This window comes from Pleuronectes platessa, chromosome 15, assembly GCF_947347685.1.
Source record: "Pleuronectes platessa chromosome 15, fPlePla1.1, whole genome shotgun sequence".
Classification (NCBI taxonomy): Eukaryota; Metazoa; Chordata; class Actinopteri; order Pleuronectiformes; family Pleuronectidae; genus Pleuronectes; species Pleuronectes platessa.
The window spans coordinates 6,954,219-6,977,672 of NC_070640.1; the positions used below are offsets into that span (position 1 = coordinate 6,954,219).

General features: G+C 41.5%; 2 protein-coding genes across 2 annotated transcripts in view; one reads left to right on the top strand and one right to left on the bottom strand.

The window, feature by feature from the left end:
- stk32a (serine/threonine kinase 32A) overlaps window positions 1-23,454 on the bottom strand; it is a 61,635-nt gene that overhangs the window by 4,004 nt on the left and 34,177 nt on the right. Inside the window, exons 6-11 of the mRNA XM_053441981.1 lie at window positions 15,416-15,505; window positions 12,885-12,988; window positions 10,402-10,518; window positions 8,565-8,690; window positions 6,288-6,416; window positions 22-86 (exon numbers count right to left, since the gene is read on the bottom strand). Coding sequence (XP_053297956.1) covers window positions 22-86; window positions 6,288-6,416; window positions 8,565-8,690; window positions 10,402-10,518; window positions 12,885-12,988; window positions 15,416-15,505 — 631 coding nt within the window. The remainder of the gene's footprint in view (window positions 1-21; window positions 87-6,287; window positions 6,417-8,564; window positions 8,691-10,401; window positions 10,519-12,884; window positions 12,989-15,415; window positions 15,506-23,454) is intronic.
- The window catches only part of zmp:0000001268 (CYTL1 domain-containing protein), a 66,719-nt gene that overhangs the window by 962 nt on the left and 42,303 nt on the right, over window positions 1-23,454 (top strand). The gene's annotated exons all lie outside the window — the stretch shown is intronic.

Below are 23,454 nucleotides of genomic sequence, written 5' to 3' on the forward strand. Positions count from 1 at the left end.
AAGGTCATGTAGGCTCCTTACCTTTCTCTGTTGAAGACGATGAAGTCTCTCTGGACGTTATCCATTCGCTGCTGCATCTGACCGTTCTGGAGGAGAGACAGCAAATCAAAAATCACTGCTGGCACAGCTTAAAAAACAAAATCAGGATCTAACATTATAGCCGTTATTATTCCAGGAACTGAATCACAATCGGGTAGAGAGGTAACAACACTATACTTTTGTAGTACCTTTCACATTTCTGTGCTAGAGTCAGTTTCTTTCCAGTAGAGGAAACAGTTGACCTAACCTTAGGTCAGAGCAACCGTCCCATGTGCTCTGATCTGTCCACCTGCACCGTGTACTTGTACATATTTGGCACATTAATCCCGCTCCAGACTGAGCTCTGGCTCTGGGAAGCTGCTGACTCCCTGCCCGTAGCTGTCAGTCACACAGCCCCGCACAGCGGCTCAGTACAGGTGCTCTCACAGTGGGGGACCCATTATATCGGGGCAGCCATGTTGTTAGAGGAGACAAAGACGTGTATGTATACATTTGGCAAGTGAACCAAGAGGGTTTAGTGTTCATTTTGTTATACTTTTGCTTGCTGGCAAGAGAGAGAGGGAAAGAAGAAGAAGAAGGTCACTTGGCAAATATCTTTCTTACCCGTGGGTTTATGGTTAAGGGGCCGTGTCACTGCAGGTTGGCAAAGTAACAAAACAGCAGATTCACATGAGCACCGGTGGATGGTAAGTGCATTAAGAGAAGAGAGTGAGCCTGTGTGTGGCCGATGCAGGATAACGAAAGGACGAAGAAGACTGACACAGAGGACGAATAATGTATCATCTGTCAAATGTTCTCACCGTGATAGACGCGATAGGAAAAAATGTACAAGACAGATTGGACACAGAGTATGATGCAGTGTCTCACTAATGCTGCTGTATCTTAGCTGGAAAGGTATGTCAGAACCTGACAGTAAAAATATTTGAATTTAATAACCGTTCATTGCTTTGTGAACATAACCCCCCCCAAAAATTACAGTGGTGGCAATGGTGGAGACGGATTGCACACAAGTTGTACTGTCAAAATGCTTGGGGGGGATGGATCCACTTAATTCTTGGTATATTGATGGAAATATGTAAAGAAGCTTGACATTCACGCACAATGCAACAGGGACATTTCCTAAACTGCACAGGTCTCCACTTGCTAATCCGTCTCTTTTCCCCTTCATTAAATGCTTTGAGAAAGACAGTTCAGGGGCTAATTGCTCCAACTGCTGGATTAAACTTTCAATTTAATGAGACAAACCATCAGGGAGTGCTCCGCTGGATGAGAGCCCATCTGGGACCTTTCTTAGCAATCCTTCTACTGGGCTTACTGTGCTTTGTCTGAACACTGAGCCAACTTGTGTTTTCAATGTGACTGCTAATGTGTACAGCAGTTGAAAGAGAAACCGAGTGATGGTAGCAATTCCATCGATTTAAGACAATACCGTTTTTGAGAAGTAATGTGGTACGTATGGTTCATGAGATTTAAAAAAATTATATTTATTCTATGTTGGGGAATAATGAAAAATAAAGTTTAAATTCAATTCCCCAGTCACATATTTAACTTTCAGTTGAGTTTGTCATCGTTGTCAACATCCTGGACTACAACTGTTTGACTGCTTCTGAAAATATGCATTCAGAAATAAACTTTTAAGTAGTAATTTTACATTACTTATATGCAGCTTCTGTTTGCTATAGAAAGCACAACTCTTTCAACAGTTGGAAAGTATTAGGAAGAATGCCAAAACCCCATCCTCCAACTTTGCCACACTTAGAGCCACAAGCTGCATTTAAAGCCGTGTTTGACCCCACTTTTAACTTTACTGCTGAGTTTTCCTCTTCATCATAAAATTCAATTTAATGTTACATGCAGATGCAATAAAACAGGGCATCTTGATGTGAGAATGAATAATTCCTCTTTTTACTGCATTTGGCCACTGTTTGAATCGAGAGTCAAACATGTTCATGTACGTTCCCATGACCAAAACATTTAAAGACACAATGTTTGTCACTGTGTCTCTTCCTGTGGTGCTGAAACACTCACATAACATGGTGTTAATGCATTTTTAATATTATCTCAAACTTGATATTCGTGATTCATACCTCATCACATTTTAGGTCGATATGCTGAACTTATTAACAAACAATTACTTGTTTACACATCCAGAACCTTCTGCACTCACAGTCTTTTTTGCTTTATTGTGGTCGTTTTAACCACTCTACATCTGAAGTTAAATTTCAAATACCTTTTAAAAACCCTATCAGGACTATAAAAAACATGAATGATGTGTTCTTCTATAATCTGTTGTTATTTTCTACATTGTCTCTGCTCTTGTGATAGAATTATTACACCGGGGCTGGATGCAGGACACTAAATGTTATCACAGGCACAAATTCCCAATAACTCTCCTGCAGTTTATCTCTCTGTTTGTAACATTAATGCCCCAGTGTGTACATTATCAGGATACAGTCTATAATAACACAGTTTTACAATGTTGCACTCTGTAATCAATGTGAATGAAATCTCTGATTAAAAGAGAGGTGTGTGTGTGTGTGTGTGTGTGTGTGTGTGTGTGTGTGTAATTTATTTTGTTCTCACGGCACGACTCCATTTTTCTGCTTTATATTATCCGTGATTTAATTGAGCTAATTCCATGCTGCATTATGAGCCTAGCAGCGACGGGGAGGCAGTGGCACAGAGATAAGAGCGGCTAGAAAAATGGATGAGGCAGCTGACGTATACTGTTTAAGTGAGGAGTGAGAGCGACGTGTCGACGGCAAGAAGGAGTCTGAGGACAAGGGAGGTGAAAGAAGGCCGGAGAGAACAAGGGAAAAATGAGGAGTGAAGTCAAATATGCAAAAAGAATACAGAGTAGCCTCGGGGTAATGAGGAGGAAGTAGGCTGGGACATCTTTCTTCATTCAATATTGATCTGCTATGCTTCAGAAATGCTGCTCAGAGCATCTCAACACACACACACATAGACACGCACACACGCTCTTCGTGTCAGTCTCACATGCATCATCACAAGTGGTCCCACAGGTTTTTCTGTAAGTGGATATGCTGAAGCATTGCAGCAAGACAAACTAATATTTGTAGAGAGTGAAGCGAGCAGTGTCCCAGACAGCCCACACGCTGCATCATATGACCACTTGTAATGAATAATAGATAACTCATGAAGCGAGTCACTTTTATAGAAAGGTGAAAAGTTTCGCAGTGTACTGAATGTATTTGAGTTAATGAAACAGAACTAGAAAATACTTTATTGTCGTTGCTTCCTTTAAAAACACAGCATGTCAAACAGACAGATAACATTTCATTAAAGACACTTTCATACAACCAAATTAAATTGATTTATAAAAAGTGGGCAACACTAGGAGTGACTGTCTTTTAGTGATTGGGATATTTGGTGGCGAAATGGACAAATTATTTCCTGCAGATGTCTTTCTTCAGTCTGGGTGACTCTGTACTTTGCTGTGAGGGGAAGGAGCTGGAAGTATTGATTTAGGGGATGGCTGTGGTTGTCTAGGATTTTGCCACGAAAGCGTTGTACTGCCTTGGTGATGGGACAGCGGGGCTTGTTTACAGCCAGTTATTGTACAGACCAATTTTCCTCCTCTCTCCATATTCATTTTATTGAAAGTTTCTTGAAGAGGGAGCTGGTTGACATACATCATTATTCAACATCTTGGCTCGAGTTGGTTACATTTTTATAGATGTAAAGCCACACTAGGCAATGTAACGTTTACTGAGGAGCAGCGCCCTCTGCAGCTGTTGACTGCAGTGACTTAATATAAATTAATTTCAATGATCTGCGTAAAACCTCCAAGAAAGCACACAAACTTCATTCTTTCTTATAATAAACGAGTTACCATGTTTCATAAAGACCTGCCTAACAAATACAGCAATTCTATTCACCAACAAATACGGTGGTTTGATTAAACAAATCAAGTTACAAAAATACGATACCCTTACAGTTACTTAATATTGATTTCCCTTAGTTTGACCCTGTGTTGTTCCTTCACCAGTCTCCGTAGCCATCATAGATGTTTTCCCTGAAAGGCTGCTATCTCCATTTCATTAGAATATGAGACTTTCTCTTGGTGAACGTGGGCCAAGGGGATTATGGATGTTGTCTGGCTGCACAGCGAGATATCACTGATATATTACAACACATCGACAGGTCCCCACAAGCTGTTGTCAACTTTTATGAAACACGGTGTACTTTGGGCCAGCTCTGATTTCTTAGTGCAAGCTGGCAAAGTGTAGTGGTTCGGGAGTCGAGACCAGACGTATTGCTCCGCTTCTGTTAGAGCAGAGTCTCACAAACTGTTTTGCTCGTTGTAATGTGCCAAAGAGTCGAGGGAAGAGAGCCTGACTCACTGACTTTGCAATGGCGTAGGTTACATGTGCATATCCGTGTGTCCATAGGGCGTGTTTTTTATTTCAAGATAGCAACCTGACCCCAACTTCACTGCTGTTAATTAAAAGTACACAAATCTAAAACTAAGACCAGTTTGATTGCATTTAAAGCGTTCATTACCTAATCTCTCTGAACTTCTACTGTCTCCGTGGAAATAATATAAAGGTTGAACATTGGACAGATGCCTAGAATTCAGTGTGGCACTTCCCTGTTTTACTGATCAATGGACTCTTTTACTGTAAATACGTTTCTCCTGATAAACCCTGGATGCCTGTTTTAAAGCGGCATCACAACAATGAGAAAACTGGCAGGAAAGGGTTTTAGTTTCGTGTTTTAGTGATTAAACCATTTATTTTATGCGCTGCATCGATCTAATTGAAGAATGACTCAGGACCATGGACTGTATATAATGATGGACTCCATGACAGATGTCCAAAAAGCGAACAGAAGCCAAATCATTTTGATTGGTCCCTGTTGGCTGGATGCAGTGTGGGTCATAAACCCTGCCTTCTCCATGTTAGCGGATGGGACATGAACGAAACTCAAAGATCTATGTACATGTGAATTTTTCTATTGAGTCTGGCTTTAATTAGTTATTTGACGCTATAAAAACTGGGTTAAACGTCAGGATTGAGAAATGACTCGCAATTAGTGGAGCACATGTATCAGCTTGACCTTGACTGTGCGGCTCCTCAATCACTAGTCCTCAGGTTCTGGATCCAAAGCACATAAAAAACACAAGATGGCGGCACAATCGAAAGAAGTGGACACGCGTCCTTCATGTTTATACTCGGTCCCTGCTCAGGATTGGTAGTTCAATAACCTGCAGGGTCACATAACGATTTATTTAACATGATGTAATAAAGGCATGTCTTTGCATTTCAGATTGCAGTGCCTCCAGAACTACGTTCGTACAGAGAGGACATTTAGAGAGCGCATGCAGGGTACTGAAGGAAGGGTAATAAACAGTAAAATTGTATATGGCAGCAGTCGCTTGTGACTAATGGCACACATACCAGATTTTGTGTTTACCCTTAGAGGAAGGCCTTGCATCAAAACAAATTACTCGATTTTTCTTGTCCCGGAGAATTTTTTTATGTTTTCTCTAAGCGATTTTAATACTGTGGGTTTTATTTGGACTTATGATGCAAGGACACATAAATGAATGTGGTGTATTATGTTACATCTAACCACAAAACATAGACAGTGGCTCTGATCAGTTCCCACAACTGCACCAGACTTAAAAAAAATACACTCAGTGCTGTTGGTCGTAGCTGTCAAACTGCTTTCCACTTCTCATATGTCTCACTTGACCGGGTGATAAAATGAACCTTTCATTGCTCCCCTCTCGCTCTTTTGTATAAACACCCTGAGGACCACAGCTGATTTATGTATAGATGGAGGGAAAGACTGGATATAAAATGTAAAAAGAGCTTTGATGATTGCATTCATCGCCTTCACCATACACACAGCTAGCCGTCGGCACATTTACTCTGATGAAAGGGCTCTAAAATGTGTCCTTGGCATTCCTGATGGCACTCGAGACACGTTTAAAAAGACAAACTAAGGACCAAGTTATAACTTGGAACTGGGGCAAGTGAAAGCAGTGGTTAGCTTTCTTTAATGCATATTGGAGAATTGAGAGGGAGATGTGCGATCCACTCAAGGACATACTAATCTAAATTGAATAAGAGTAAAAGTGATAAGCAGACCTGTCTTAGTAGGTATGTCTTTGTGATTCCTTACATGTGGTTGTTGTCTCATCATGGTCCAACCTCTTTTCAACAACAGTGAAATGTTTATTTACTTATTTACTTAATGTTTATTATTGATGGCCTTACCTGCGGAGACCCATCCGATCCCTGGTCCTTGGTCTTCCTAGCGAGCCGTTTCTTCTTCTTGTGAAGTGGTTTGGACTCCAGGATCATTTCCTCCAGCTCAAATGTGGGGTCACAGTTTAGCCTCCGCCTCTATAAAGACACACATACAGGCCACCATAAAACAAATGTGCATCAAAGAGTGATCTCATTAATCAAGCACTTTTAATAACTCTTTCAGTTGATATTGTCATAAAAGTCAAATTGTCGAGATTACAGTTGGAATAATATTTCGTGAATAAAGTCAACTCCTCAGGTCCATCAAATCTAGTTAGAGGAGCCATTGGCAGCTTTACATCATTGCAGTGTTAAAGGTGAGATTCTGAAGTGGTGAAAATGTATTCATTGTATATAATTGATTGCTGTTTCATATCTACATTGTGAAGTCTACCCAATTATCCGTAACCTTGACATTACCAACCATGCAGAATTCAAGAAGCTTCCCCAGAATGTTGGTTGTTCCAGCCCAGGCTCCTCCACACACTGAATCCTATATTACCCTTGACAGCTGTGTGTGAATGATAAGTGATACAAACGACTGTGTGAAGGTGACCTTGGTCAACAAGAGTGGAAAAGCACTATACAAATGCAGTCCATTTAGAAATCCTTTTCTGGCTTAGCTGGATATTTTGACTTTATTCTTGAAATTGGGGTTGTGTTGATTTGTACAAAACATTTGCTCGTGTGTATTTCTGTGTCAGTGTTGTAAATAATACTTGCCGATAAAAACAAGAAGATCAAAACCCTAGAATCTCCCCGCACTACCATCTGCATTACGTAAACTAATATGCGGTGATTCGATTTGGTGAGTTTTATATTACACTAGGATATGATAACACGTGTTTCCATACAGAATGATGCCCACTTTGATTTTGACATGCAATATTAAAGTTGTGATGGCGGCAAGCCAACGAAAACAAAGCAGAGATGAGGGGAAGTTGAAAAACAAAACATCAGGCTGACTTCTCCCTTCCTGTTCAAACATTGATAGTCCGTAAGAGACTAAAGACGGAGGATGGGCCTATAATTAGAGAGACACTGTCGATTCCCGAATCGATCCTCTGTGCTTTTCCTTCTGCTGTGCCAGCCCGGCCGCTTGGGGATAGCTGCTGCTCCACACACTTTCTACTGGATTTAGATAAAGACATTTAGCCGCGTATTCACTAGCAGCAGTCATTATTCTTTGTTGATATAGCGCTGGCACTAAGCGGAGACAGTTACTGTCACCATGCTGCCTCACAAAGACCCACACAGGATGGTGTTTTGAATTCATTCATCATTCTGTTGCTGCGAATGACCAGCGAGACGACTGTATTTACACAACTGATATCTCCACGTATAAAAGCTTACACATTGGCTATGTACTTACAGTTAAAGGAGTTATAGATTCAGTGTGACCAAAGTACTCCAATGACAGCTATAGTTAATGACTTTTTTTTTATTGGCAGTCGTATGACATTGAATCTGATTAACTGTGAGGTAGGATGTGGACATTGCAGCCTCACATTCAGATGCTGCATTTTATTTTCTTCTGCCCGGCTACCTGCTGTGAAATGGGCCACAGTAAATCAGTGCAGCCTCTTTAAGACCCCGGCAATACAGAGAAATCATAGCACGTCATCGTGCTAAACCGAGCAGCTTGAAGTCATGAGGCCTGATGATATTATTACCTGTGAGCACTTTCTCTATAATGATGCGGAGCACAGCTGTAGACCTGCAGGTAGAGATGCAGCGCCTCCCGCTGTCCTCTTGTATCTAAGAATCATGCACGAGTGTGTTGCTCTGTCTTGTTCTGCATCTGTCCATTCTGTGTGTCTACACACTCAGTGGGAGAGCCTGCTCAGCCCAGCAGGGGGCAGTGTATACAGCTCGACAAGAAAGAAATGACATGAAAAGTGGCTACAGCTTCCTCACTACATCTGTGTCCCCTTGGGAGAATTACTGGAATGGGCGAGCGGCTGCAGGTATAGATGATGTTATTATGAAAGTTTTAAAAGAGTAGAATCATGCTATTATACTATGTTTGGAACAAGGCATCCACAATTTGCTTATTCACTGTATTCTTTTTTTTTTGTATTTTTTTTTATCAGATTCTGCTGTGTTTTGTATTTTATTGAAGCAAAGCAGGGATTGGGGAAAGAAGTGTCAGAAAAAAATAATTTTATTCTCTTCTATTCAGATGGGAGCATTTTGCTGGGTAGCATACAGAGGACGTGCTCAGCTTTTTTCCCTGATACTTACATTGGGAATAAAGCCTGGAGGAAGATGTTTGCTGAGCACTGCGTCCCAGTTGACGTCTGACATGTAGTCCAGATCCTGCAGCTCAGCTAGGCAGGAAATGCGCTTCTTGACATCTATGCAGAGCAACTGAGGGAGACACAGGGATTAGAATAAAACAATTGTCCATGGGTTTGAAAAGTTAGAGACAGAAGCCCACTGAGACGGGAGCATGTGTTTTGCCCGCAAGGATGTGTCTGAGAATGAGGACACAGGGACAAAGGGGGTTGAGGTGGCTGACACTGAGCGGGGGACACGGCAGGGTGGAGAGGAAGAGAGATAAAGACCGACAGAGGGAGGGGAAAAGGAAATGAGATACATGAAGCAAACGGTGATGAGTAGAAAAATCGGCAGGTTGTGAAGTGTGAAAGATGAACGACAATTATACAGAACATGAAATTCTCCTCTTACAGTCTCACTTTCTATACATCTCTCTCCACCCGCACACTCTCACGCACACACACATGCGAGTGGAATACCAATGAGGTGTGCGGAGTCTGAGCACGAAGCAATGCAACAGTTTGACTGCAGTGGATCCCCGCCAAGACAAAACCCAAAAGCTACAGCAGCTCTGCAAGTGGTTTAATTGGGATGATGGAAGAATAGAATTCTGTTAATTATGGTTTAGACTGTTGCATTGACAGAAGGATGTACATAAACAAATTATTGTAATAAAGCAATGGCATGAGTAGACATAATTTGAATTCTCTAGCTGTTTGCAGTTTGTAAGACCGTGTCGACTTTGTACTATGTACTTTGTATGTTCAGAGCAACAGTTACACCACGGATCAACATTCTTCGACAACAACATCCCTGTTTATGAAAACTTAATTATAATTCTGAAGCTGTACTGCTTGCTGAAGGGTTGTTATTAACAAATAAGACATCTGTAGACAAACAGCTGTGGCTGAATTGGCGTAGAGCGTTTGTCCTCCAACCAGAAGGTCGGCAGTTCAGTGTTCCCCATCTGCGTGCCTAAGTGTCCTTGGGCAAGATACTGAACCCCCAATTGGCCCCTTATTGGTTGTTGAATGCACTAATTGTAAGTCGCTTTGGATAAAAGCGAAAGATGGAACTTACGCCCTAATTAAAGACTTTCTAGATGCCACGTTTTTTCCCAAATGAAGTGCTGCTGTCAGTTATAGAAAAATTAAGTATTCAATTTTGAAAAGTCAAATCCTAACTTTTGCACTTTGTTTGGCCAAAATCTAAAAAAGCTTAACTTCATCAGACTGATCCACGTCTGCCTGATGTCATGTTACATCTGAGTAGTTCGCTGGTTTGAGTTCTGTTTCATCACCTGAGGAAGGTTTGGTATACACAACATATTTAAGAGCCTTATTGCTCATAAGGGCCAACTGTTAGATAGAGTTTCCATGGGATCAGTGGTAAAAACATCTAAAACACAACTCAAATGGCAGTAGAGTAGTTGTACACTTGGTTTCCAGTTTTTTTTATACGAAACATGCTTTGAAATTTTAATATTTTAAATTGTTACAAACATTATTGAAACTTTGTTTGTTGTATCTGCTGTCCAGTGGGGATGTAGGGCTGTGGCAGCCCCCTATTATATTTGCTTGTCTTTTGGCTTTTTAGTTCAACCTTTTTATTAATTATTGCATCATACAAACTAAGAGGTTCAAAGGAGAAATCACTATGCGGTTTGTTAGCGGCAACAATTTTCTCACTTATTTTCAGTTTCAGGCACAGAATTGTCTGAAAAAGTGACATAAACCTCCCTTTATATATTATATATATGTATAAATATATATTCTGCATTATACATGTGCCCCTTATTTACCTTTCTGAGAAGAGACTTCATCTCCAGAGACCAGCCTGCTGGGAAGCTGGGATGGACCTTGTGGAAGGTCTGAAGGATCTCATTAGCTGGTGTGCTGGATCTCATCACATATGGTCTCTGCAGGGAGGAAAAAGGAGTCGGTCTGTTACAGAAAGCTTGTACCTGTAGCTACGCACTGCCTGGGGGACTTTCTTTGATGAAGTACATGTCTTAAAAGTTTGTTCCTCTGCAGTTGGCCCTCTCTATTCACTGTCACACCTCCTCTTCTCAAGCACACCATCTGTTCTTCGCCTGTTCCCTGCACTTATGGGGTCAAATGACAGAGGAAAAAGAAAATGGGCTATAAATCTCAAAAACTCTCTGACTCCCAGCGTGAGAGTGCTCTCTGTGTGGGTCAGAAAGCAAAGGGAAGCCTGAGAGTTCTTCACACCCTCACACCATCTATTCACTTGAGTTGGAGAAGCTGTAGGTGGACAGTTGTGTCCTTAGCTTTTCTCTCCCAGGTTGTTTACAGAAGAGCCAAGGTGTAAAAGGGCAGATATTCTGTTAACTGGTCCAGAATGAAGGGATACAGGAGGGATGAAAGATAAAATCGGAGCAAACATGTGGCTTGGGTGATTGCCTTGCCATTCTCCACTTTTATTACAGTCTCTTTCAGATGCACAGTGGCAATTATAGTCCAATTCCACAGATGTGCCCTGTAGAGGGCACATACTGCACAAGCCAAGGTGTCAGATAACGCTGAAATATTCTTTTGGACTCAGATGTTCAAAGTCGGAGGATTCAACACGGACAAATTGCCTCATGTTTTACAATATATTTGTATTTGTTTGTAAGTTTACGAGGTGTCTCAGTATTCCTCCTCTGGGGCTGCAGAAGTTTCTTCAAGTTTAGAAAAAAAAACACGACGAGCAGAGGAGGAAAAACTAAGTGACAGTGAATGTTTATGAGCAGTTATAGAGAGATGCTAAGATGCTGGGATTTGTATGTGCAACCCGTGATCAGGCCCAACAGGAGAGCATGGTCAGTGAGAGACAGGAGATAAATGGTCTAAAAACAGGGTTTGACGATGAAAGAAATTCAGCCAAGGACTTACAAGTACAGGCAGAGAGTGAGGAGACTGAGATGCCTGGTAAAAACTTTATGAATCTTTGTGACGCTCCACTGGCCCACCAATGTGGAGGCCTGGCACGAATGCAGGCCAGGCCGACCCCTGTCTGAAAGTGAAGCAGGAAATGGAGCGAGAAGTGGTCGGAGCTTATGAAAGAGAAATGATGGAGTGAAGGCTGAGAAAGGGGGTCAAAAGTTCCCTGGAGCCAAATCATTCAGCACATCCAACAGAACGCTGTCTCAACGCCCCGAGAGTGATTTATGATTTGTAGACGCTGTTGAAATGTGGCAGTCAGAAATAAATAAAATACAGAAGAAAACCATTCAGCGACAGAGGTGGAGATGTGGAAATGAATTGACAGGGAGACGGTGATGGCGGTGTGCAGAGAGACCAGTGGAAAAGTCTCAGACAGGGATTATAGAGACACTTCCTAAAAAAGTGGAGCACGAGAAACGGGAGTGAAATGGGGCTAAACTCTGCTGTGTGTCACTCAAAAGTGATTTCTTGGTGTGACGTTCTGCTCAGCAACACTCTCCTGGATGACTGACGATTGAAGAGCACTTGAAAACCACAGGGCACAATTGTGAGGGATAAGATAAGGCAATTTGAGGTATCGGTGTCGTTTCGAGGTCGGAAAACAAAACGTACTCTAAAAGGGGCAAATGGGGGCTTTGTGAGAACTAAAGATGTCTCAGGGGGAGTGAGTTGTAGTTCCAAGTGCCAGGAAGTGATTTCCACTTCACTTTGTGACAGCTCCGAATCAGTTTCAGGTGTTGTGCATCCTTGTCAACGTAGCCAGAGGTTATTGTAGTTTGTGTGATCATCATCCTGAAACACGAGAGGACATTCTTCAGCTGCAGCCTGACTTGAATCGACAGTGATCAGGCCGCTGCATGCTCCGATGCTCGTCCTGATAGATTAAGGCGGTAAAAACAATCCTATCCTGTTTTTATTTCCATGACATCCAAATTAAACTCCTCCAGATGGGACCAGCGAAGAATCCATTAAATCATATTTAGAAGATCAATTCCAATTATGTGGCTCTCAAAATAACTCAGAATCAATTTTTTTCCCTCTCCTGCTGCAATTCGTCTCACACCGTGACTAAACATTTTAGCATCCTCCCTCAATACGGCCAGGGGAAATGTAAAATTAAATTACGGATCCACCCGCCTGTTGTTCTGTGGAGGCCGAGGAGCGTCTGTATATCTGCTTTCTTACTGACAGGACCTCTCCAGTACACTCTTGTACATGTCATATGTATTATTAAGTTCAGTAAGAGTGCGCCAGGCCATGCTGGAGTGAGAAGAGATGAGACTATAATCACTCTCTGTGTGTGCGCGTGTGTGTTTTTTGTGTGTGTGAGTGTTACCTGTCCTCTTAGTAGTTCATAGGCTGTGATCCCCAGCGACCACCAGTCGACAGAGAAGGAATAGCCCGGGTGGGAACCCTCAAAGGTCTGAAAGAGCTCAGGAGCTGATGGACAGAAATTGTTTTGACAAAATTAAATAGATGCATGGTGAAGAATAACACTTGAATTAGTTTTTGAGGTTTTCGAAGCATGACTGTTGCACTAAACACAGTATTTGGCACTGAATTGTGATTTATTTAAAAACTAGACGCTTAAGTTAAAGCCCTGCTTTAATTTTCTCACAATTTAATAGAATGTATAATAGATCGCAGCTATGGAATAAATCATAAATCCCATCTCCTCCATGTTAATTAAGATTAAGATTAAGATACATTTATTTGTCCCAAACACATGCACAGACATGCACAGGCACACTCATGCAGGTAGGGAAATTTAACCTCTGCTTTTGAACCATCTGGTGCAGGACACACAGAGCAGTGAGCAGCCATGCACGGCGCACAGGGAGCAGATGTTGGGGGAGTAAGGTGCCTTGCTCAGGGGCACTAGACAGGGTAGGGAGAATCCTCTTGGATTTTTGGACAGATCAATCCAGGTTCGTCTTTTGTTGTTTCTCTGTGGAGTCGAACCAGAGACGAACCAGAGACCTTTTCTGCCCATAGTCCAAGTTTCTGCCACTAGAACTGGACCTAACTAAAACGGCAGAGTACAAGTTGAATAATATTTCATCGAAGATTTGTGGACATTGTTCGAGTTGTGATTACACTGACGTATTTCTAATTGTTCAGTGGTTGAGCAAGTGTATCGATGGGACCATGGTACCAGGGCACTTTCACCTGATTGCAGCTGTGCAGACTTGCCTCTAAATACAGAAGTGGTTTAGCTCCGTCCATCATTATATTCAGTCTTGAATTTTGCAGCTTGTTTCAGTTTTGGTTCTGAGTTTGGAGAAAGCTGACAGTAGACTTTACAGAGGAGGCTGAACTCATAACCAGCCAGTTTTCACACCTGATACCCAAGGTTTTGTTGATAAATCCCATAATCATTTACTCTGATACAGTTTGGAGCCGAACAAAGGAGACCTGGGTTCACAAAAGAAGAGATAATTGAAACCTTACCTTCTAATTATGAGAATAAGAGAAGGTATCTTTGTGAATCCATTGAGATTGTAAAGCATTGCAAAGTCTTTGTAATACATAATTGAGTAAACAGGTTTTCTCTGAGGTTGAGCAATCAAAACCCTTTATTTGGTTAGTTAAGTTATTTGTTTTCCTCCCTCCGTTGAATAATCTATCCCATGGAAAAGGCGGCTCAGCTTTAATCTTGTTCCAAATGGTCAAAATGAATTTCAATCACTCAGCAACAACATGCAAACATACACCCACAGACACACACACACTCCTCTCCTTCATGGTAGGTTTGCTTTGCCTTCTTGCAGGGGAGGAGGGAAAAGAGCAGTTAATCTACTGAACCCTCTGAGAGAGGTTTTACTTTTTCCCAGAGTAGCCATGAATTAGCCACGACACCAAAAACTATTCACCCTGAAATCTAGTCACATACGGTTTGCAAGGGCAGACACACATAAACCAGTTTGAGCACACACACAGTCACACACAGGAACACACACACACACAAAAAACCACATTGCCGCAGCATTCATATCTCCCTGAAATCCTGTTAGCTCCTGTCTGATCTGACCTGAATCCACATTGATCTGATAACTACTGTATGAGTCACGAGGAGGACAAGGGCAGCTGTACGGAGATAAAACCTGCTCTCAGGTTTTGGGCTAATGCATCAGAATAAAACAAATATGCCTCTTGCATATATACTAAATATACCTTCTTAAAATGTTGATATAATAAAGTCACTAACATGGAGATAATACATTTAACAGAATTTCCGCACAAAGCTCTCAAAGCTTTTAACCTTCATAATGTGCCTGACAACAAGTAGTGCCTGTGTGGGTCAATAAGTCCTCACTTATTTTTAGATGTGTCTTCTTTGGGGATAAGACATTACCGACTGTGAAGGTGATCTCAACTGGAGGAGTGAATGTCTCATTATACTGGAGCCATTCCCACAGATCTTAAAATAAAGAATGAGTTCTCTTTGGTTGTTCTTTTCATCCAGCAGTCCACCCACTATAATTTTTTTTTTTAAATAAACATGTCCACAGTTATGGACATGTATGTAGGAGGATTACTAAAAAATTGATTTTCCACAAAACCTATAGGGAAAGGATGATAAGGGCCCAAAGAACAACAGATTAAGTTTAAGCTCAGATCTAGACGATCTAGGGAATCGAGAATTATTGTTCTTTCACATTTCACTTGCTGCAAATAATGTATTGATCTTGATCTGCTGTATTTTGGTGACTGAAATTTATAAGTGTGTAGAATTTGTTGCAGCTTGATTGATTATCAGGGGACTGTTGGAGCGTTGGCAGACGTTTGCATTTTACTGCGTGCCATTCTAGTTTCATAATGTTTTTACAAGCCTCGCTCTGTATAGGTCAACCGTGTATTACTTACCCATGTATGGCTTGGTCCCAGCAATGGACGTTGCTTTTAGGTCCTCTTTGACGATAGCTGCTATGTTGAAGTCTGTGAGATGGACGTGGCCTATAGAAAATAAAAGATTGCATTACCTCAGAGTGACAAGAATTTTTCATACACATATTAAAACCCTGAGGTGGCCTGGAGCTCTAAGCTCTGTTTCCGGCGTCAGTATAAACCGTGTTTTTCCCTTTTTTCTTTTTTTGGAATTAAAATGTAACCACAGCTCACAGAGAGCAGGTGCTGGATGCTGCTTACGTGAGCATTAGATATGCAAAAATGTGCATTGAAGGGCTTTTAACCTTCTGATGTAACCCCCTTGCCATATACTCCAGTGATCCTAATGCACTTACTCTGAGATTATTGATAAGTATCACTTGTAAGTGAACGGAGGCTTCGTTGATGGAGGGAAAGTTGCATGATGGTGTATTGTGACGGAGGTGCTGGAGCAAACTCAGTGGTTTTCAAAGTCAAACCAGTGACCTGTGTCTCACCGTGCTGCAAGATGGCCAAGAGTCATTGCCATGCACGCTGAGCACAGAATAATGAGGTGTGTTTGTGTGTGTGTGTGTGTGTGTGTGTGTGTGTGTGTGTGTGTGTGTGTGTGTGTGTCGTACTGAGTAGGAGAGTAATACAGAGTAGAGGAGTTTTTGCCGCAGTGATTGTTTGCATGAATGGATATCCCCAGTAATCCCCCCCCTAACAAACACGTACAATACCACATACATAACAGCTTCATAGCCATACTGTACATTATATGTAAATATATGTGTAGTGAATCACACTACCCACAATCAGATAACTGCATGTGAATTTAAAGCAGGCGGGAGCTGGCCAGTTGAAGAGAGTTTATCTGTACTGAAACACTGGGCCTTAAAGATAAGCGCCTGAACAAAGATATCCCTCTCGTTACTCTCTTCTCTCCGACTGTTATCCACAGCAGCCAGCGGGAGGAAACACATCCATAATCATAATGGCGGGCTGCTGGGCCAAAAAGAGTCTCTTGAAAACAGCAATTTTGAAAATTTAACTGGGGACCAGTATCAAACTGTTCCGATGATGTCAGCTGTGATCTATTGCTTGGTCAGTGCGAACTGTTTATGGTTCGGTCGGGTTTGGGGAGGAGAACAGCCTCAGAAGCTTTTACAGTGAAGACTTTGCTTCATTATTATAATTATAAACCCTGTGCACTGGAATAGCCTAAAGCAGGATATCGATTTAAACCCTGTAAGTGCAAGTGTTACGTCACATACACAGATTTTAATCAAACTTTGTAGGAATATTACTTTCGAGGAAATCTCAGGATGATTTACTTTTGGAACTGATGAGTTAAAAGTTTAGGGTCTTAATGACTTAATTATGGCATTTAAAAAAGGTTGGCAATACCTGATTGGGGAATACACAGTGCATGCATACTCCGCTGATGCTTTTCATTAGTATATTTTCTAGTATTAACTATGGAGCATAAAACTGGACATCACAGCATACAGTGTCTACACTGTGCAGGCAACACTCAGTACAGTGAATGGGTGAAATGTGGTTTCTGATTGGTTGGGTCTGTGAAAGTGATATTTCATTATCACTATAACTAAAAATTTTTTAGTACAATGGCCTCCTGTAGAGTAACTAGCAGGAGTCTGCCATAAAGAAGCTAATCCAGCTCCTGTGATGAAATATGTGAAATTTCCAGTCGAGCTTGACAATTACTTTTCCTATTTTTGTTTCATTAATGTAATTGCACTAAATCCATCTGAATTACCTGCGGTTGCAATGCTTCTAAATTAATTGTTTTTTAAAGCCTAATTACAGTTCTTTGTTGCAGTGTAACCTTGGATATTAAGCTGCTATTACACTTGGTATGAGATGGCCACTACACTCTGCTAATGTGTTTGCACTTAATGAAGAGAATACATTTACAAAATTTGAATTGGTGAACAGTAGTTTAGACAAGTTCTCTTCACTTGAATAACATTCAAATCTCTAGCTCTTAAACAACAGTTTGTGAGTGAGGTTAACCCTTGTGCAGCCAAACTGTCTGCTCACAGCTTAGTTATCTAACATGTTTTACTGGGATTACCTGCACAACTGTTGATGTTTGATCCTTAGGTTATGTCACACTGCTGCGTGTCTCTTCTATTATTAATATCTCTGTGCAAACCACTACCTCGCACAAGCCTCATCACTGACGCCAACTACATAACATCTGCACATACACACAGTCACAAAGGATCCCAACGCATATTCCCGGTAGATACAAGACATAACTCATGTATTTTATTAAAACTATTATGCAATGGGTATTATAGACGAATATCAAATATCTCATATTTGTTAAACTTAAGGGTTCACAAATACTGGAAAACAGATGATTGTAGAGTATGATTTAGATATCCTCAATACATAATGATGAAACAATAACCATATAACTGTTTGAAACTATTCCCAATCATTGCAAGTAGTCAAATACATTAAAGAAAGAAAACTGATTTATGTTAGTGTTCACACAGCTGGAATCATTTCTGCATCTCGCTGGCAGTTATTCCATCAACACCAATGCAGCTGAAACTGATTAACAACCCCTTCTGCTACTTAACTGACCAGATAATTATAAAAAAAAGTGCAATTGAATTCATGCCATACCCTGATAAAAAAGTGTTCCTTTAATTTGTTTCCGACAGAGGCTGAAAAGAGGAGCTGCAGCAATTGACAGTATGAGGAAAGTGATGCGTTTTCTGAACATTAGAGCATGTGAACCTTTTCAAATCAAAATAATGATTTTTAATATGAGCATAATATGGGTCTAAAGAACTTTGTCTATTTACATGTTAAAGTCTCCCATCTAGAATTTGAGTCAGTTTTCTTCATTGGGTGACAAGAATTGAAAGTTGCATCTGTCACTCTAATACCTCTTGTTTGCTTTCAAGATTGCTTATTGACACAGACAGAAAGATAAACACTATGAGAACATGAAGATATGTATAACATGGCAGGCCATACAACCTAATGCTGCATCATTATTATATTAACTTGCAGGGATTGAGGGTCTTAATGCAGTTTTTTAGGAAGGGGAACGAGCCATGATTTTCCACATAATATCCCTTTAATAAACTGCCTGCTTTTATAGGTAGGTATGTGTGCGTGCTCAGGCCAACCCTTAACAACGCCACTACTGGAGCATCTCTCAGCATCCCAGGGCTCAGCCATTAAAAAAAGAGACATCACACGTGCATGAGTAAATTGTTTTTCCTCATAAGAAACAGCTCCCAGAGGAACACAAGGCAATTCCAGTTTGCAAAATTTATGTGGTGTGCTGTAGCAAACAGCCCGCTAGCCCCCCTCGGATACCTTGTGTTGTTTTAGACTTGGAAAGGAGATGTGTGGCTAGAAGGCATGAGGAGGAGAGGAGGGTTTATCGAGGTTGCACACAAACAGAGAGAGGGAAAGGGAGAGGGAGAGAGAGAGAGAGAGAGAAACCACAGGTGAACGTGTGCTGACACGAAATCTTGTAATCAGGCTGAGGATGAACAAGCTGCCTCTCTCCTCCTCCTCCTCCCTCAATCTGTTTATTCTGTTCTCTTTATCTCCCTTCATCGCTCCTCCTTTGACAAATCTCTCTTTCCCAAAATGTCGGCTCATCACTTTGCTCCTTCTTGTCTTATTTTGTGGTGACAGCAGGGCTGCCATCCCACGTACCCCCTCAGCTCTCCTGAGCAGCTGCTTGGTGCCCTCTAAAGTCTCAGGACTTTCGTGTGAGGCGTCTGTCTGTGTATGTGTGTGCAATATTTAGCCAGAAATATAAGGTGGTATCAGGTTATTTTGTTATGACGACCCTCTGTAGACTGCATATAAAGATGAACAACACATCCACACTTCCTCCTGTTGGGCCAGAGCCCAGCGGGGGGCCGCCAGACACTGGAGCCGAGAGGAACAAAGGGTTGTTAAACTTTGGGCGGGAAAACATCCTCCTGCAGGCTCAAGAATCTCCCCCTGGTGGTGGAAAAATGTCCTGGGGTTTTCCCAGAAGCCCCTGCTCAGTTCCAAGCCCCGCCCACTCAGATCCATTTCTGACACTCAATTGGCTTAAAGCCAGCATCATCCTATGACCAACTCCTCAAGGAGGAGGACCTCTCAGGTAGAACAAAACCACTGAGACCCCAATAATCGCTGCCATTTTTTTACCCTGCTCTGAAGACAACACCAGGCCCCCTTCGGGGCCTCTCAGCTGATTCAGTTGCTAACGGGGGCAACCTTAACTTTTAGTTTATCAACCAGAGTTATTTTATTTCATTTCTTTTATTTCTTTATTCAGTCGACGTTTTTATTTTCAAAAGGACTTTTGCTCTTTTAACTTGAAGAGGCCGCGCACAGGAACTCGCTCGCCGGTCGAGCATCACAGACTTTCTTTCCAAATCCACAGCGGCGTTACCGCTGTTCATCCCCTGCAGAAGCGCGAGATTCATTCCGCTGAGGAGCACGAGCTCCACATCCCTGAAGAAGAAGGACGACGTTCATCCCATCGAAGCAGCACGAGAAAATCCGCTGCTTGTCCGGTCCAGCGGCCGAAGACCGCTTGAGAGACCACGTGATTCACTGGCCCGACGCGCACGCACACCGCGAGGGTGGTACAGTAAGAGGCTTTATTGTCTGGGCAGATGTTAATATAATACGTAGCGTATTGTTTTAATAATTGAACGTATTTGTTTTGTATGAGACCGCCGAGTCTCTAATGTTTAGCGGCGACTCGCCACTTCCGGTTTCCGGTTACGGCCTTGTGCCACAGTTCTTAAGCGCCGTGAGCAGCGTCTCCAGCTCATTGTGACCGTTTGAACAACTTTAAAGAGACTTTACCGGTCAAACCTCAGCACACAACGCCACTTGGGTGCTGAGTGGTAAAGTAAATGTAATTTGTCTCTGACGGTGCTTTTAAGAGCTTTGCTCCCTCCTTGTATTCTCTCTCTCTCTCTCTCCTTCTAAACCGACCTATATACACATCCGATCTGTATTTAGAATACAGTTCATGTAACATAGTTAAATCTATATTCAGAGAGGCCGGACACATCTGGAAGCCATGCGGCCGAACGCCAAAGCAGAGACAAAGAATTCTCTTTGTCTGAAAATCCCTTTGTGTAATTCATGTGACGACCACCAGTGTGAGCTCCGGCCACATGGTGTCATTAACATAGACTCCATTTTGGATAACGCAAGTTAACCACCATTTTGAATCTATTATTGCCACACCTCCTCTCTCCCTCTTCTCCCATTCTGGCTCTAAATTCATAACGGCTCCGCCATCTTGTTTTGTAGTCAATCCGCCATTTTGAGAGTTTTTAGGCCTTGATTCCACGAATCATGATCGGCCGCCATCTTAGATGTGACGTCACCAAGTGACTGCGTCATCGCCACGCCCCCCCTTCTTTTTCTCTCTCTCTCTCGCTCTCTCACACACCCACACACACACACAGACACACCCACACAGACACACATTGATAGACACAGACAGATACACACACAGATACACATAGATGAATACATGGGTTTTTCTAAATTGTGATAAGCGGCTGCTGTTGTTATCTTTGAAATATGGGAGTTTGTTAAAATGATGAATCGTTAAATAACACTAACTTTATTTCACATGCATACACATAGACACACACACACACAGAGAGACACTTTGACACAGACACACACACATACACCGAGACAGACATACATAGGTAGACCGCCGGTTTTACATGTATTTTCTGAATTGTGATAAGTGCTGCTGCTGTGTTTATCTTTGAAATATCGGAGCTTGTTAAAATGATGAATCATTGAATAACATTATAACTTTATTTCCCCTTTTTAATAAATGCTTTTGTAATTAAAGTATCTGTAGTCTGTGATTATTTGTGCATATGTATGTGATTGCAGCTGGATTATGATTGCCTGTGCTCGAACTTAGTAGCCTTCACTGTTAATTAAATAATTATTAATATTAAATATTGAGATTATTGATTTGACATTTATCATTATGAGACTGATATTTATAGATTGTATCGTTGGTCCCTGTAACCAGGGTGGTGCCCCGCGACAATAAGCAATGATTACAGATTTGTATTATTCTTAATTGATAATTTTATTGTTTTCATTGATTATTTTAACTATTATTAATGGATAACCGTATCATTTCGAATTAAATGTGTTACATTTCTTAATTAATAGCTTTATCATTTTTGATTATTTTAAGAAATAATTGTTATTTTAATAATCATATTTCATGATTATTAATAATTAGCCAACGTCAATTCTACTCCTACTATTGCACAACATAAATGGTGCCCCGTGTGAGGGATTCTAACTCCAGCTGTATCATAATACTGTACAATAATCCAGATTCATTTTCCCCCAGAAATTAATTTTTGAAGAAAAAGATATTAATTAATTTTTTTTTTTCTTCCAAAACTTTTTTTTTTATCCCTCACAACATAAATGGTGCCCCCGTGTGAGGCATTCTAACTCCAGCTGTATCATAATACTGTACAATAATCCAGATTCATTTTCCCCCAGAAATTAATTTTTGAAGAAAAAGATATTAATTAATTTAATTAATTTTCCCTTCCAAAACTTTTTTTTTATCCCTCACAACATAAATGGATCCCCGTGTGAGGGCGGAACGCTTCACGCATGCAACATAAATGGTGCCCCTGCGTGAGGCTATCTAACTCCAGCTGTATCATAATACTGTGTACAATGATCCAGAAATAATTTTGAAAGTTATTTCTCTGCAAATAATTTTCTTTTAATTTCTAAATTCCCCTGCACCTTTGCAACACAGGTATACTCGTGCCTTGCGTATCTGTGGTTGGCTGCAGAGTGCAATCGGTGGTTGTGTATTCGCGATGCACAATATTTATGATTAATTTCTTAAAGAGAAAAATAATTTTGGAAATTTATTTTCTCTTTGAATTTTTTTATTTGTAATCCCTTTGCACCTGTGCCAAACAGGTATACTATTGCCTTGTGTATCCGTGGTTGGCTGCTTATTGCATATTAGTGGTTGTGTCATCTCAATGCACAATAATTATAATTAATTTTCTTAAGAGAAAAATAATTTTAGAAATTTATTTCTTTTTGAATTTTCTTTATTCTTAATTCCCTTTGCTAAGCAGGCGTTGTGTATAGCTATGGTTGGTTGCTGACTACGTTTCAGTAGGTTAGTAATATTTTTATAGGAGATTTTCTGCATGCTTTTTAATTTTAAGGAAACAAACTAGATTTGAGAGACTAGTTTTGTTGAGACTTGTTTGTTAACCAACTAGGTCTTAAGGATTGAGCCATCGAGCTATCCTACATAGCGCTACTATATAGACACAGAGTGAAGCTCACCTGTGCATCTTGTGTAGTGTTTATTAAATTTTTATCCGCTTTTAACCTAAGCAAGCTTGAGCGGCCCACCAGGCTCTTTTCGCACTCAGAAGATGAGTAGCATGGACCATCCTGGGGCAAGGCTCCCTCAAGACCAGACGACCTGTCAGAGACAGTCGCCAGTCTGATCAATTTTTCTAGTGATGAAGTGAGTGAGTTGAGTGAGTATGATTTAAGTACCTGCGATCGTAAGATTAAAGAACTGTCCATTCACCTGATCAACCCCACTGGCCCGCATCCAAAAATACCCCATGCTCTGGGTCAACTGACACTCCTCTACCAGCAGAGAGCCGAGCTGCAGGCCCAAGAACATGCGAAGGAGCTCCAGGCCATGCCAGCAGCATGTCGAGCGGAGCAGGAGAAAAACTCCCACCTGCGGCATATCATCGAGACCCGCACAGAACAGGACCAGGCGGTGCAGGAGCACGAAGCTCTGCACGGAAGGTCAAAGGTCAGCAGAAAGGGGGGCACAGTCAAACAGAGCTGCCCCCCCTCGAGCTGATATCCCTGATGACAGGGCCAGGAGCTGACGTCATTCCCGGTGGAGCCAGCGGAACAGAGACACTGGGAGAAAAGCTGCGAGCACAGCTACGCAACCCTCTTGCAGAGGA